The sequence below is a fragment of the Alternaria arborescens genome (assembly GCF_004154835.1).
Source record: "Alternaria arborescens strain FERA 675 chromosome Unknown contig_41, whole genome shotgun sequence".
Classification (NCBI taxonomy): Eukaryota; Fungi; Ascomycota; class Dothideomycetes; order Pleosporales; family Pleosporaceae; genus Alternaria; species Alternaria arborescens.
In genome coordinates this window covers 15,069-30,313 of record NW_021167896.1, presented here as the reverse complement: position 1 = coordinate 30,313, position 15,245 = coordinate 15,069, and the positions used below count along the sequence as shown (strand labels likewise).

Here is a 15,245-nt window from a genome sequence, read left to right as displayed (position 1 = left end):
CAGGACGACGCTCTAGGTCTCCCCTCCTTGATCGAAACTTGGGCGGAACAGCCAGAGACGGGCTCCTAGTCCCTGCGCTGGACTACACCCCTCATTAGACTACGTACGATCAAACGTCACAGCACCAGTGTTAGGCCGCTCGCTCTTCATCGACACATTGCTGCATAATGGAGGGCACATAGAAGCAACTCATGGCAATTGACGATGCGTCTACATGCCGAAATGTGTCGACGGAAATACTGCACAACAGGTCGCGGACGGCGATGCGGTCCCCAAGGATTGTCAGACGGGCAGAGTGCGGCTATAGGTATGATCAGTACCATAGCTAACAATACCAAATGAGAATGCTGCCGATCGCGTCAATGACATTAAAACATAGAATTCCATTCGCATTTAGTCGCATTCTATCGCCAAGCTCCAGTAGTAAGACTCTGCGCAGATCTGTGCCGGCAGAACCACGGAAGTCATCTGCCCCCTTACCCTCGGTTTTGCTTGATCTGCCGAGACGAGAGTCGTGGCTCTTGGAATTGGGCGGTATGATGCATAATTCGCATGCCAAGGTTGATCCATACAGGGAATCTGTGGGGTAAAATCTGGGGTTAATGCAAGTTGCTGACAATCGCCAGCCGCCATGGAGCAAAAGCTCGAAAAAAGGTCGGCGTCGCTCGCCATCTGCCCGAACCGTTCGCATGCTCGCGACATCAATATCCGACGAAACGCTTCCTCCGCATTCGCTGCGTTCGCGTTGAAGACACATAAAATGTGCTGCCAAACTGCTCCTGATGGGTAGAGCAAGTCTCCAGGATCAATAGTGTGAGGTCTGGGTCCAGGAAGTTATCATGCGATTCTTAAGTGACTTGGCCGCCGCCGTCTTCACGCTATTACCGAATCTTATCGCGGCGCAAACCTCGACCGTCAAAGTCGTTCGGCTCAGTGTGGATGGCCGTTACGATGAGCCCTTGGATCTTGAGAGCCGCCGTCCAACTCTTAGCTGGCAGACCGTTCAAACAACCCAATGCGCTGAAGTCGTCTGCCCAGGCGATCGACAGACTGCGTACGAAGTTCAAGTCGCCACATCCGAATACGATCTGAATACGGTCCAGCTACGATGGGGCTCTGGAAAGCAAAGTGGCTCAAGTCAGTCGGTGCATCTGAAATGTGAGCTTGGTTCGCGCGATACACTCTTCTGGCGTGTGCGAGTCTGGGACGCCCTCGGTCAACCTTCAGCCTGGTCGGAGGCTTCATCTTGGTCCGTAGGGCTGCTCAATCAGTCAGACTGGGGTGGAGCTCGTTGGATTGAGTATCCTGACCGTGACCCAAGCCAACCCCTCCCACTATTCAGCCGCCGCTTCGATGTACCCAGCGGCAAAGGCATTGTCGGCGCTCGTCTATATCTGTCAGGCGTGGGGATGCATCTTGCCTCTGTGAATGGCAAGGCCGTCACCAACGAAGTGCTAGCACCAGGCTACTCGAACTATCAACTTTCCAGCGAATATCGCACATACGATATCAGACCACTGCTTCAAACCGGCGCGAACGCTATTGGGGTAAAACTGGGCAATGGACCAGCCTACGTTCGTCGGAACATCACGAATGCAGCTGTTGGTCGGAATGCGCCCTACGCCTGGTGGCAAAGCCAGCTTAAGGGCGACGGAATCCTGCTCGATGCTACTGCGACGGGAAGCACCACCGTGCGCTTGAACAACGCAACTGAATATCATGTGCAAGGCAGTATCAATATTGATACTAGTGGTGGCGGCGATAGGCTTGAATCACGCGTTATAACGTCCATTGATGCTGCTCAACAGACCATCAGCTTTTCGCCACCTCTGGAGCTTGAACATGCAGCAGGTGCAAGAGTCACCGGTTCGGGTAACAATGTTGCAGCTAGCGATCCGTCTGCTGGTGCCGCAGGTAAGCCTCGATCTGAATGGATAAGCGGTGTTTGATAAATTGACTGACTTGACTACAGTGACTCCGCGCCTCATAGGTCGTCTTGAGATCACCTATGATGATGGCAGTGAAGACCTCATCGTGACTGACAGGTCCTGGCGTACCACGCTCGGTCCATTGGTTACCGACGCTTGGTATTCTGGCTCCGATTTCGACGCTCGCAGGATAATAGCTGACTGGGATCGTGCCGGATCTCACCAAAACTCCTCTCGATGGATTGCGGCTGGCATCGCACCTCCACCCAACCTGGCAACAAAGCTCGTCGCTCGTGCAGCGGAACCAGTCAGAGTCGTGGAATATCTCGAGCCTGTATCGATATCAAACCCCTTCAACGGAACTTGGGTTTTTGATCTTGGCCAAAACATCGCGTGTTTTCCTGTACTTAAGCTTCCGCAAATGCCAGCAGGCATCATCATCAGAATGGTGGCTGCTGAGTCTCTCAATGCGAATGGCACTACCAACCAGGAGTCCTTGGGTATCGGAAACCGAGGCACTGACGTCTTCAACACCTACACCACTTCTGGACGTGCTGGAGGCGAAACCTGGCACCCAGACTTCAATTACTTCGCTATGCAATGGGTGCAAGTGACCGGCCTGCCTGACGGATTTCGTCCATGTGCCGACCTCATAACAGGCGCCCGTGTGCAAGCTGATGTACCAGTCGCTGGCACTTTCCGTTCGTCCAGCTCGCTTCTCAATCGGCTCCACAATATGTCGCGTTACTCCATCGCGAGCAATGTCATATCAGTATTCACTGATTGTCCCGGTCGGGAGAAGCTCTCGTATCCAGCCGATTACACCATGCCTATGGGTGCTATTTATCGAAATGTTCACATCAACGCCTTCCTGCGTACAAACATGCGACATCTGGTAGAAGCGCAGTCTATCGCAAACACCTCCATGGCAGGTAATGTGGCCTTGAAAGCACCTGTATATGACTGGGGCTACTCTGGACGATTTGGAGACGAGATCAATTGGGGTAATGCCATCGTGCTCGTACCTTCCTACTTGTACGATCTATATGGCGATACAACAGTCATGAACTTGTACTACAAGCAGATGACTGACTTTGTACGATATTTGCAGCGCGAAAAGGTGCGGAATAACATCGTCGATGCTGCGCTTGCCGATTGGGTTGAAGACGACTCAAGGACGTCAGGTCGCATCACTGGTACCTGGGGCTACTACCTAACGATCAACGCCATGGCACGCATGGCCAATCTTACTGGGCATGTAGATGATGCTGTACAGTATGAGCGTCTGGCCTTGGAGATCCGAGAGGCTTTCAACGCTGCCTTCTACAACACTGCCACCGGTCGTTACACCAGCCTTGGAAACAAGTCTACTGTGAACGCTACGCAGGCTGCGCAAGCTCTCGCTTTAGATGCTGGTCTTGTACCTGAAGAACATCGACAGCAAGTTCTAGACGCGCTGGTTGAACTCACATATGAATATCCTTCGCAGGACGGACTTGGCCCACATCTGAGCGGTGGAACGATTGGTATGGGTCCAATAGTAAGGGCTCTCTCCGCCGGAGGCCGTGACGACATACTTTGGGAAACTCTGCAGCAAAACGACCAGCCCAGCTACGGCTACTTCATAGCCTCTACCACGGAGAACCCACAAGGTCTCACGACCATGCCTGAGCGTTGGACTCGTGAGGATTCTAAGAACCATATGATCCTTGCTCAGATTGAAGAATGGCTCCACGCTGATATCGCTGGAATACAACCCGGTGCTCTTACGACCGTCAGCAAGTCATGGGGCGAGGGACTTGTGTTTCAGCCAAAGCTCGTTGGAGATGTTCAGTGGGCAGAAGGTACTTACCAAACTATTTGCGGAGAGGCTCGGAGTGGTTGGAATAGGACGACTGATGGAGCTTTTACTCTGACGGTCACGGTGCCTGCAAATGTGGTGGCGGAGGTGCGTCTACCGGCTGGCAGCACTGTTGTGGAAGTTTCGCAACGTGCTGCATCTATGGGTGTTGGTAATAACTCTACGGTATTCACAGTGCCTTCTGGCACGCATACGTTTCATAGTAGACTAGGGGCTTAGCTTGGGATGACTAAGTACGACAATCTGGATATCTGTGATATTATGATCTGGATGCCTCTGGTGATGCAGATCCGCAAGGATGATCACACGCCAACCCCGATAGGTGGCTTTCTCGCCCCACCCGCGGAGCCGTCGACCTCGGTGACCAACATAAAAAGACCGCAAGCACCTCTCACGGATCAAGGCGCGCCCAGGTCCATTCGAAATCGCAATAATCCTAAAGTAATACAGCAGCTTGTGAAATGGCGCGTGAAATATCGATGTCAATATCGAGATGGCCTGGCAGCTCGGAGGCGATGCAGTCGGGGAGGCGGCTTGATGCGCTGCGACATGCAGCTGACTGCACAGCGCATCACTAAGGCTGCTCTCATCCTGGTCTTCGTACAGTTTTATGTTTGAATTCCTTCCTCTCCCTTTAGCACCATCTCCATCCTTCTCTCATCTCCATTTTGCGACGCAAGCGCCGCGTGCCAGTTCTACCCCGATCCTTATCCGTCAGCCGCAAGCAAACGTCAGGTGAGCAACAGCCTGCACAACGCTGAAACATCACAGCCTCGGCTCGCGCGCGCGCGCTGAACTGATCAACAACCTCACGAATCAACGCGCCTTCTTCATCATGATCAGGACGGAGGGCTCGTTCTCACTCGCTTCGACGACTACGAACAACCGGCTTATACTATACTTTCACACACTTGGGGAAAGGACGAAAAAGAGGTATCTTTCCCAGATCTTATGGATGGTGGTGGAAAGGACAAACTTGGATACAACAAGATTCGCCTCTGTGGAGAACAAACACGGCGAGATGGATTCCAATACTTCTGGGTTGATACTTGCTGCATCGATAAGTCAAACAAGGCCGAGCTCTCCTCAGCTATCCGGTCCATGTTTCGCTGGTATCAAGATGCGGCGAAGTGTTACGTATACCTTTCAGACGTATCAACAAAGGAGAAGAAACTTGATGACATGCTTAGTGAAACTTATTGGGAGCGTTCGCTGAGGTCAAGTCGCTGGTTCACGCGTGGCTGGACCCTGCAGGAGCTCCTGGCCCCGAGTGTGGTTGAGCTATTCTCTCAGGAATGGGAAAGGATTGGAGATAAAACGTCACTCGGACCGCTAATCAGCAGGACCACGGGTATACCACAGAATGTACTTCAGGAGGGTACTCTTGCCCAGTTCGACATTAGCGAGCGCTTGCGTTGGAGAGGTGACCGGAAAACTAAGCTGAAAGAGGATATGGCGTACTCGCTGTCAGACATTTGTGATTTCGATATCGCGCATTTGTATGGGGAAGGAGAAGAGGAAGCACCTAGGCGACTTAATAAAGAGATCCAGAAGTTGAAGGACTGTTTGCGTGACTTGCGCCACGGCGATCCCAGGGACGACAAGAAGCGAGTCGAGGAGACCAAGGGCGGGTTGTTGGTAGACTCATACCGCTGGGTGCTCAACAACGATACCTATCAGCAATGGCAAAGAGATCCGCAAGCCCAACTTCTATGGGTAAAGGGCGACCCTGGAAAAGGCAAAACGATGCTGCTCTGTGGCGTCATCGACGAGCTACGCAGCTCGATGCCGAAGAAAACTCTACTGTCATTCTTCTTTTGTCAAGCGACATTATCCCATCTCAACAACGCTACAGCCGTGCTTCGAGGGCTACTGTACATGCTCATAACGCAGCAGCCATCACTTTCGTCGCATGTATTCAAGAGGTATGATCTCGCAAGAAATCGACTATTCGAGGATGCAAATGTCTGGATTGCATTGACGGAAATCTCGATAGACGTGCTATAAGATCCTGGTCTGCGCATGGGTTACTTGCTCATCGATGCGCTGGACGAGTGCACTACCGACCGGTCGAAGCTGCTTCGCTTCATTGCTATGCAGTCGTCTTCGTCTCCTCGTCTCAAATGGATTGCTTCCAGCCGCAATTGGCCAGAGATAGAGAGATGTCTGAAACCAGCGGCTGACAAAGTGCTTCTCAGCCTCGAGCTTAACGCGCGGTCCATCTCGGTAGCTGTCAAGACGTTCATCGACATGGAGGTGTCCCAACTGGCAGAAGAGGAAACATATGATGAGCAAACCCGGATCGTTATGTCAGAGTTTCTGAGCGTGAATGCGAACGACACAATCTTGTGGGTAGCATTAGTATGTCAACATCTCAAGGGTACAGCAAAGCGGCATGTGATGAAGAAGCTCAAGTCTATCCCACCTGGACTAGAACCCTTTTACAAGCGGATGTTGAATGGTATAGGCGAGTCAGACGACGCTGAAACCTGTCTTTGTGTGCTGGCCACTACCGCCATTCTGTTTTGACCTATCGTTATTCAGGAATTGATTACGGTTATTGAACCCCTAGAGGAATTCGCTGATGAACTGGAGACGGTGCGGGAGATTGTCAAACTATGTGGATCATTTCTCACCATAAATGACGATACAGTGTACTTTGTTCAACAATCTTCCCAGGATTCTCTCCTCGTAGATGCAAAGGATAAAATATTCCCATACGGTATCGACATTTCCCGTCAAGGAATCTTCCGGAGGTCACTGGCAGTTCTATCTAGTCAGTTACACAGGGATATGTACAAGCTAAAGGCACCAGGTATTTCCGTCGATACTGCTCAACCACCAAGTCCTGACACACTAGCATCATTACGTTATTCGTGCATATATTGGATCGACCATCTCTGCAACTCGCAGTCGACGATCCAGGCCAACCATGCTGGCAGAACCCTGTTTACAGATGGGATTATGCTATTCATGAAAGAGAGATACCTTTACTGGCTGGAAGGCTTGAGTTTGTGCAAGAGTACAACGAAAGGTGTACTTGCGATGAAAGCTCTATTTTCCCTACCAGAGGTATGTAATGATCACTTATCGAGTCATCGATTGTATTCGATAGAGAAGCTGACATAAAAAGAAGACCTTAAATGCGCTAGACCTTGTCGATCTTGTGAAAGACGCACACCGGTTTTTTGTTCACAGCAAAGACGTCATAGAAAATTACTCACTTCAGACGTACCATTCCGCTCTTCTCTTCAGCCCAAGGGGAAGCTTGATCAGAACAGCGTTCCAGCACGAAGAACCAAACTGGGTTACGATCGAGCCAGACATGAGTGAAACATGGGGCTCTTGTCTGCACACGTTCGAGGACAGCTGTAGCGCGGTGATCTTCTTACAAAATTTTAATCAGCTGGCATTAGGGCTAGAAGACGGTATGATCAAGATATGGGACGCAGATAGCAACACTTATCTCATGGAACTCAAGAGTTTTAAGTCCAACTATCATATAGAGCGGGTAATATACTTCGATGAATCATCAAAGTTGGTTGCCGTTCTGGGCGAGTACGAGATAATTGAGGTTTGGGAAGTTGCTACTGGCACTTGCTTATCCACCCAGGAGTTTGAACAGGGAGTGTTGCACCAGAAAGTTCCGTTTTGCAACGATGCAGAGCTTCGCGCATTTGAAAAAGCTACCATAGGAGACTCAGCCAGGATCTTCGATACGGCTGAGGCCAGAGAGTCATCAATTCTCATGAGCCCTCATCGCGATGGCAGATTCAAGTTGAATGCTACATTCTTTCCTTCGGGAAGATTCTTACTTGTGAACTTCAAGACAAATATTAAGATATGGGATGCAACCAGCAGCAGACACATTCAGTCACTTGAGTTACCAGTGCGTAACGAAGACTCCGCTTCGACTTTTGTGGCATCGGCTTGGGTTTCCGATTCGGCCTTACTGGCAGTGGGATTATCTAATGGCACGGTAATCGTTTTCAGCATCGACAGTGGTGACGTACTACATATACTTCAATCTGGAGATCCACCAGGCTGGGATCGGGCAAAGACGGTGGCCATATCCTACGATTCGAAGAGAGTAGCAACACCATCAGGCCTATCAAACCTTAGAATCTGGGATCTCAGCGACACCTCAAACCCGCATACATTAGTCGGCAACAGTGACGATGAAACCATTTTCGTAGCCTTCTTATCTGATTCCCGAAGACTCGTTTCCATGTCTTTGGGAGGTGGAACAAAAATTTGGGACATTTGTGGCGAAGATGTCTCTCAGAGGCTTGATGACCATCAAGACTGGATTAACTCATTGACTTGGTCCAATGACTCAAATTATTTGGCGTCCGGAGCGTTCGACTCGACTATCAAGATTTGGGACCTTCACGGCAGATGCTTGCAAACACTTCATGGACACAGCGAGAGTGTCATTAGGGTCGACTGCTTCCATCACCCTGCACGCGTTGGATCATTATCGCGGGACAATACCTACAGAATATGGGACGTGGTTAGTGGCCAGTGTCTCTATGTATGTGAGTGGGGAGGGTCTGGTACGGTAATCGCTCTGTCACCTGATCTAAGGATACTGGCCCGCACAAAAGGCACCAGTACAACAAGCAAATGGCCAATCCAACTTTGGGACCTTATTCATGACGTTAGCCTTCCAGCTTTGTGCGATGACAGTGCTGCACATATCCGTTCACTCGCGTTCTCCGGCGACTCAACACAATTAGCAGTGCTCGTGGATGACAAGATCGTCAGGATTTTCGACACGAGAAGCGGTGAGTGTGTCCAAACATTGGTTGAGACAGATGAGACAGATGAGGACCTACGATACTCACTGCCTTTTGGTCATTACTCTGTCACCTTCTCCAAGGATGCGATACGGCTAGTGTCTGCGTGGGGTAATGGCACTATCCGAGTCTGGGACATAAGCAGCGGCAGGTGTCTACATACTATCGAAACTGCCATACTATCCACAGATGTATCATTCGATCAGAGTGGGTGGTTCCTTCTGACTGACTTTGGCCGTATCGCGATACCTGAATCTTCGGACTTGGAAGGAAATTTGGCTGGCTCAATCAATCATTCCCCAGCATCCCATGGTGTAGGGCTGAGCCCAGATGGGTCATGGATCACTTACAACTCGTTTGAAGTTTTATGGTTACCGCCAGAGTACTAGGCGGGATTCTCAGTTGTTTCCGAAAACTCGGTCGGTGTGGGAGCCGGCAGAAAGGTTTGGATCTTCACACTATCTCCGGAATGCCTCGGATAGTATCTCAACCAATTTCCGGTTCGAAATGTATATCTTGCGACATCGCATTGCGACATAACTCTGTTAATCTTTTGACTTCCGGATATATTCCTGTCAAACTCGTGAGCTGTACGAAGCACTGTCCGCCGTCATATCTGTGGCATTACCGCATTGTGACTTGTTTACACATCAGGATATGTATGCCCGCGTTGTTCGGCTATTTGTCCTTGTGAGTGCGGTGAAACTTTCGAAATCTTGATTCTATGTTCCTCGAGCTGTTGTAGCACAGACACACCTTGTGTCCTAAGTTGATGCACAGCTTCGTTTCAAACGCGCTACTGGAGAAACAACGCACAGTACAATTACGACCAAGATGCATGGCAAGACATTTCGGACCAGGACTGTATTTGTTTAAACACGGTGTTGAACTGTGTCATCTACAGAAGTAACAAACACAAGTCCATCGCCTTAACTACCACATCCATATATGTCGCCTTTCCATTCTCCGCTGTCACAGATGTTGGCGCTGTGCCACAAGCGCAGTGCCCGCTTTAGTAGTCGCTGCATCAAGGCTTCTATTAGCTAACGTTTCTCTAGGTGTAAAGGAGTTCCGTTGGGTGCAAACTCACCAGCCAATACCCCTGTTGTTCTGTGGCTTGCATGCGATACCGGCAGGGCAGTACCAGTTGCAAGGTCCTCCGCTGATGTTGACCTGGCACCATCCCCAGCAGAGGTGCTTGTCGGCGCGTTCAGCCAGCTTGGTGGTAAAGGACATCTCAGTGTCAAAGGTTGCGGGATCGTAGGTCACGGAATCGATGGGCTCCGCCTCAACGGGCGCGGCGAGAGTGAAGCTCACAGAGCTAATGAGGAGAAGAAGGGCGGTCTTGGAGTACATCATTATGGATGAGAGAGTGGTGATAGCAAGATGGGTAAATTGAAGTTGGAAGTGGTGGAGTAGATGTTGGCAAGTAGATCGAAGACTGTTGCGTTTGTGGATGAAGATGTCTCTGTTTGCGCTGGCATCCACCCATATTTATACACAAAGACCGGCACATTCATCAGATCTCAAGATGACAGAGTATGGCATCTTTCACGTAAGAGGCTTTGGTCATGGCCGGTGATCAAGACGAGCCTCTGTCTGTGATGCTCCTCAAGCTACATAAGGAGATCCTTTTCGCGAGTGTGAGGCTGCATTCCTTGCTACGTTGCTGCCATCTTCGTATACGGCAATGCATGTGAGTTGACCTGTGATTGCTGTGATACTGCAGACGGGACAGCGAGACAACCTATCAATTGCTCCTGATCCAATTCGGCATCCCCGAGATCGACGATCACGACTAGTATACACAGGTCACAGGTTTGGTCACATTATAGGCAGCCCATTGGCAGTGTTGGTGGCTTTCTGAATTTCTTGTTATTGGTGACGCGCTGTTTCCTTGGTGTTGAAAAATATATTGAGGCTGTTGGTCGGTTGCCGATTGTGCAGCCTCGCGGACACCGCGCGATGTAGTAGGCGGGCGCAGCCGCTAGCGTGCGTCGTGGTCTTTTGGCCGTTGCTTAGTGGGTCAGTCGACTCAGCCGGATCAAGGCACACTACGTTGGTGAAGGAGACCAATCAAAGACGACGGCGTGCTACAATAAATCGGCACTGTAATAATATCGCTCACGCAGCTACAGCGATGACGGTTCAGATCGTCGGAAACAGGATTCCATCGTTGTTCACCTCGTATTTAGCCGAAAAGTTAAGCTAATACTCAACCCGCCTTAGTTCACATGACCTTAAGAAGTTCGAATTCTTTCCATTCACCTAGAGTAATGCCGTCAGCTCTGCTCAATTCCCTTTAAGATGATGTATAACGCAGCTATGCATTTCAGACCTCTTCAAAATCGTTCGGTACTTACAGGGATACGACTCTCCTGAAGCTTAGGCAGAGCTTGACGATCTTTCCATAGCCACGGGACGTGATCCAAGATCCCGTTACCAGGCTAGTTTGATGACGGTGCCACTTACGGCAAGATGCATGTTGCTCCTAGATTGTAGGATTATTGTAGGATTCCTACGGAACTTGCCGTATGCTCTCGACTTCCACCGGCAATAACAACAGTGACATCAGCCAGTGCAGTGTGTCGGGAGAACACTGAATTAGCGGGGAGTAAAAAACACCAGCTGTAACATTGAGACGCTGTAGGGATCATGACCTGCTTCGTCCCGCCCTCGACTCTCTAGGTGTTCGTTCGGATACTTGCACTGTAGGCAGATCCTCGAAGTTTACAAGCAGGTTCAACATATATGTATTCCTGCAACAAGGATCCTGCACATTCGTGCTGTTGTGTCTTGTGTGATACTACCTTCAGGCAAAGGCAACAGTGCCAGCACAGTCACATGCTATGTATACAGGGCCATGTGGGCAAATCGAAGACGATGCTGCTCTGTGGTATCATCAGCAAGCGGCAAAGGCTGGTACAAAGGTAGAACTGCTTATTGTCTGGTTATCTACGACTAAGGGTGCTTCCAGAGCGAGGGTTCTTAACCCATTAACTAAGTCTCAGTAGGGATGGCTGATTTTTCGGTTTCTGCAGCAGTAGCAGTGCTTGATCATAAATCGCTTTTTGTTGGTGTCTATCGAGGTAGATAAGCTACACCCTTTTCAGCATCTCCATCACCCCGATCACCTCCATACGATCCATATCCATACCCTACTCCGGTACTATGCCAGTGTGATCACTACAGTTATTGCAACAGAAGCGCTCGGTAGCCCGTAGGCAGGACTACTATGGAACACTACAAATTGCAACCGCATTTCCTCCCCTTCGAAAATGGCATGTTGCAAAGTCCAGCACACGTGTTAATTCTTTCCCATTTGCCATTGACGCAGTGTAGCTACAGATCAGTCAGTCAGGTTATCAATTGCATAGCAGGTATAAAGTGGCAGTTGGATTGTTACACGGAGCACAAATCAAAGATACCGGGAAGGGTGACTTACAGTATGCTTCAAATTGTTGCTGCATCCGTACCAGCCTTCGTTCGAGCAGGATTCACCTCGATTGCGGCTGTTGCCGATCTCGCAGGGGTATTTGGCAGCAAAAGCAGTTGGCAGCAGAGCGCCGCCAAGCATCAATGTGGCCATGACTGTCGTGAAGAACTGCATCTTGGGAAGAGGGAGGAAGCTCGACGGTAGTTGGTATTGAGAGGTTTGATGTGAACGAGGATTTGTGTAGGTATCGTAGATGTGAGAGAGTATTGGCTGTCGGACCATGAAGAAACCGAGGAGCAGCTCCATGGCTCTTACATAGATCACTTAGATGCTCTGACCACGAACAGCTAGGTTCCGTGTTGGACGGCCTAGAGGTTTGAACCTGCACACAGCCTTCTTGCGCTCCTTCGGGCGACAGGAATGAAGCAGCTAGTCTTGACCAAGCGGCGTATGCTTCGCTGTCCCAAACTACCTCTGGGCCGTTCTGATGCATGCAGTCGCTGGATGCCTTGATTAATCTCGAGAGGGTGCGGATTGTCCCGCAGAGTGGAGCATACGATGGAAATTTGCAGGACGTTCAAGTTCATTCAGGCTAGGTAGAGGCCGACAGTAAGTCGTTGTAACGATGCGAAAGGCTCGTACAATGACCTCATGTCTTCTGAGCACTCCTGCAGTCTCAATGGTGAGGTATGCGGAAACACTCTGTAGTGTATAGTATACAGACAAGTGATATACATGGACCGTTTCTAGAAGTCTGATTGCTAGACTCGTAGCAAAGGATCGTGAAGCTTCCCATAGTACCTTCTGCATTAGCTTGTTAGTTCTGCGATCTGCGGACTGGAACGGCACGCGCGGCAGGATATGGGCTCGATCGAGCCCATCTAATTGAAGACGACTACGTCTAACCGCCTCGATCCTTAGCTACATCCTTCGACGTTATGCGAACTTGTGCCAAGGCGAGGCTACCGAGGCGTCCAAGGCGGGCAGCCCAGACATAGCGGTGAGTTCTTCGCATTCGCTACGGAAAGATTACAATGACAACTTCATATAGGGTACAACTGGCAATGAACCCCCTTCTGGTATGGTATGAGTAGTGTGCCTAGCGCTCAAGCCCCCTGCAGGAGGTGCAGTTGGAGCTTATGTTGGCTGTTGGTACAAGGGGCAAAACGAATCGTGCCGCTGCCGAACTCTTCCAAGACGATAAAGTTACTTGTACCGCCGTCTGCCACGACTCAAACGCGATGAGAAGGATTGAGAATGTCTCAGCACGACTTGGAGGGATGATTATGTTCATTTGTGACGGACATACCCCAACGACTGATGCGGATTTTAACGCTGGAACTCACCCATCTGCTCTAGTTTGTAATCATGTACCTGTGTCTCCATCGCTGATGTCGCAGTGAAAATTTGACCCGGGAAACCCGCCTTACTGTCTCTCCGACCAGCGTCCCCTTTCTCCACTCCCAGACCTATCACCAACCGCATGACATGTTGCGCTTCATGGGCATTGCCGACAGAGTTAGCTCTCCAGGCTACATGCTCGTCGGGACGAACAAGAACGATATCGCGTTCCCAGATACTATGCGCATGCTGCTCAGCTCGAAGATCTATATGCTTGATGGGGATCGAAAGCGAAGATGCAGCGTCGAGCAATAGCTGAGCACTATACGCACTTTGGGCTGTGAATGTCACAAGAGACCAGTCCGTGCCGAGACGATCAAAGATGGAAGATCCATCCAACAAGAAAACGTGCGGAGCTCGACTACCCGGCCACGTCGTAGGTGTATACTGCGACGCTCGAAAACGCGGTTTGACCTTCCCGGGCTGTGGCAGCTGCAGAATACCAGACTCGTAGATATAGCCCATCTCGATACCAAAATCCTTGTTCTCGCCATCGTGTTCCTGGTAGTGCTCATGCAGCCGTCTCCGCAGCGCTTCACCCTCTTCCGTGGGCGAGTCGACGCAATGAGGGTCGCCACCTTCGAAAAACTGAGCGATATCAGAATGAACTTTCATATGCACACCCGAGTGCTCTACATTGCGCAAAGCTACGGGACGGCGCTCGGCGGTGTATGATTCGAGCAGCCCGCGCCCACCGTATTGAATTGCAGCTGCCAGCTTCCAGCCTAGGTCATACGCATCGCCAATACCCATGTTCATCCCGTATCCCCCGGTAGGGATGTTCTGATGCGCCGCATCTCCAGCAATGAAGACGCGATGATCCGGTGTAGCCCACGTTCTAGCCACTGCGATGCTGGGCTGCCATGTTGAGCGCACGAGGATCTCGTCAATCTTGAACTCGTATTTCCCATGCAAACCACCGAGAACAGTGTATACCGCCTCTTCGGAACTGATAGTTGAAGTATCGGTTCCAAGAGGAAGAAAATAGTGGACAGTCCACGTTTCAATCTCGTCTTGGGCAATTATTGCCCCGCCAAAGACTCCTGGTTCGACAACGAAGAAACTGTGCCAAAATTGGCCTTGCTTTTGAATACGCGTTAGGTCGCGCGATTTGAAGTGCACGAGAAGAACACATGTAGGTCTAAAATCAACCTGGTCAGCTTCACTATTTTGGAGTCTTCAAACACTTACACCGGCCCACCATCAAGCGGCATCCCCAAGGATCTCCTCACCGCACTTGAAGCCCCGTCGCACCCCACCGCATACTCCGAGATGAAGACCTTCGTTTCTCCAGTCTTGAGTCTCGTCGCTTCAGTCCTCACTTTGCTTTCGATTACTTCAACATGCTCGATCTTCCATCCATACCTCGCATCAATCATTTCATTTTCTTCACACTTCTCTTTCAACCACTTCTCAAACTTGACCTGACTAAGCCTCTGCCACGGCTCTCTTGGCATCGACCCATCGTTGTTCTCTGCGATTCTCCGCCGAAACTCATCCACGCTAGGCAACTCCCATTTAGCCACCGGCTCCTTCGCCGCGAGACCGGATGATATCAACACATTGTGCGAAACGTGACTTGGCACACCGAGCTTGCGCATTTCTTCGGCAAGACCAAGGCGCCGCAACATCTCCATAGACCGCGCGTTTGTGAGATCCATCTTCGGCCATTTGGTAGTCGTTTCATTGCGCTCGAGGAGGACCGAGTGCACACCATGGTGGGATAGGACTGTTGCGAGGAAAAGTCCTATTGGGCCACCACCGGCTATTAGAACGGTATTGGCGGGGAGTATCTCTTTTGTCGTTGTAGACATATTGGA

The 15,245-nt window shown here is 50.5% G+C and overlaps 7 protein-coding genes across 7 annotated transcripts; 4 read left to right on the top strand and 3 right to left on the bottom strand.

Annotated features, from left to right (window-relative positions):
* Window positions 1-839: 839 nt before the first annotated feature.
* AA0111_g10902 (hypothetical protein) lies at window positions 840-4,008 on the top strand (the record flags this gene model as incomplete). The annotated part of the gene is made up of 2 exons (XM_028644707.1): window positions 840-1,914; window positions 1,973-4,008. The coding sequence occupies 2 exons, from the start codon at window positions 840-842 to the stop codon at window positions 4,006-4,008; spliced, it is 3,111 nt and encodes a 1,036-aa protein (XP_028501460.1).
* Window positions 4,009-4,740: 732 nt separating this feature from the next.
* AA0111_g10901 (Vegetative incompatibility protein) lies at window positions 4,741-5,796 on the top strand (the record flags this gene model as incomplete). Its single annotated transcript, XM_028644706.1, has 1 exon — window positions 4,741-5,796. The coding sequence occupies one exon, from the start codon at window positions 4,741-4,743 to the stop codon at window positions 5,794-5,796; it is 1,056 nt and encodes a 351-aa protein (XP_028501461.1).
* A 15-nt stretch (window positions 5,797-5,811) lies between these two features.
* AA0111_g10900 (hypothetical protein) lies at window positions 5,812-6,318 on the top strand (the record flags this gene model as incomplete). Its single annotated transcript, XM_028644705.1, has 1 exon — window positions 5,812-6,318. One exon carries the CDS (start codon window positions 5,812-5,814, stop codon window positions 6,316-6,318), a length of 507 nt encoding a protein of 168 aa, XP_028501462.1.
* Window positions 6,319-7,114: 796 nt separating this feature from the next.
* AA0111_g10899 (hypothetical protein) lies at window positions 7,115-8,977 on the top strand (the record flags this gene model as incomplete). The annotated part of the gene is made up of 1 exon (XM_028644702.1): window positions 7,115-8,977. One exon carries the CDS (start codon window positions 7,115-7,117, stop codon window positions 8,975-8,977), a length of 1,863 nt encoding a protein of 620 aa, XP_028501473.1.
* Window positions 8,978-9,674: 697 nt separating this feature from the next.
* Window positions 9,675-9,947, bottom strand: AA0111_g10898 (hypothetical protein; the record flags this gene model as incomplete). The annotated part of the gene is made up of 1 exon (XM_028644701.1): window positions 9,675-9,947. The coding sequence occupies one exon, from the start codon at window positions 9,945-9,947 to the stop codon at window positions 9,675-9,677; it is 273 nt and encodes a 90-aa protein (XP_028501445.1).
* Window positions 9,948-11,831: 1,884 nt separating this feature from the next.
* AA0111_g10897 (hypothetical protein) lies at window positions 11,832-12,198 on the bottom strand (the record flags this gene model as incomplete). Its single annotated transcript, XM_028644700.1, has 2 exons — window positions 11,832-11,930; window positions 12,034-12,198. 2 exons carry the CDS (start codon window positions 12,196-12,198, stop codon window positions 11,832-11,834), a joined length of 264 nt encoding a protein of 87 aa, XP_028501487.1.
* A 1,155-nt stretch (window positions 12,199-13,353) lies between these two features.
* AA0111_g10896 (hypothetical protein) lies at window positions 13,354-15,239 on the bottom strand (the record flags this gene model as incomplete). Its single annotated transcript, XM_028644699.1, has 2 exons — window positions 13,354-14,566; window positions 14,617-15,239. 2 exons carry the CDS (start codon window positions 15,237-15,239, stop codon window positions 13,354-13,356), a joined length of 1,836 nt encoding a protein of 611 aa, XP_028501444.1.
* Between the last annotated feature and the right edge of the window lie 6 nt (window positions 15,240-15,245).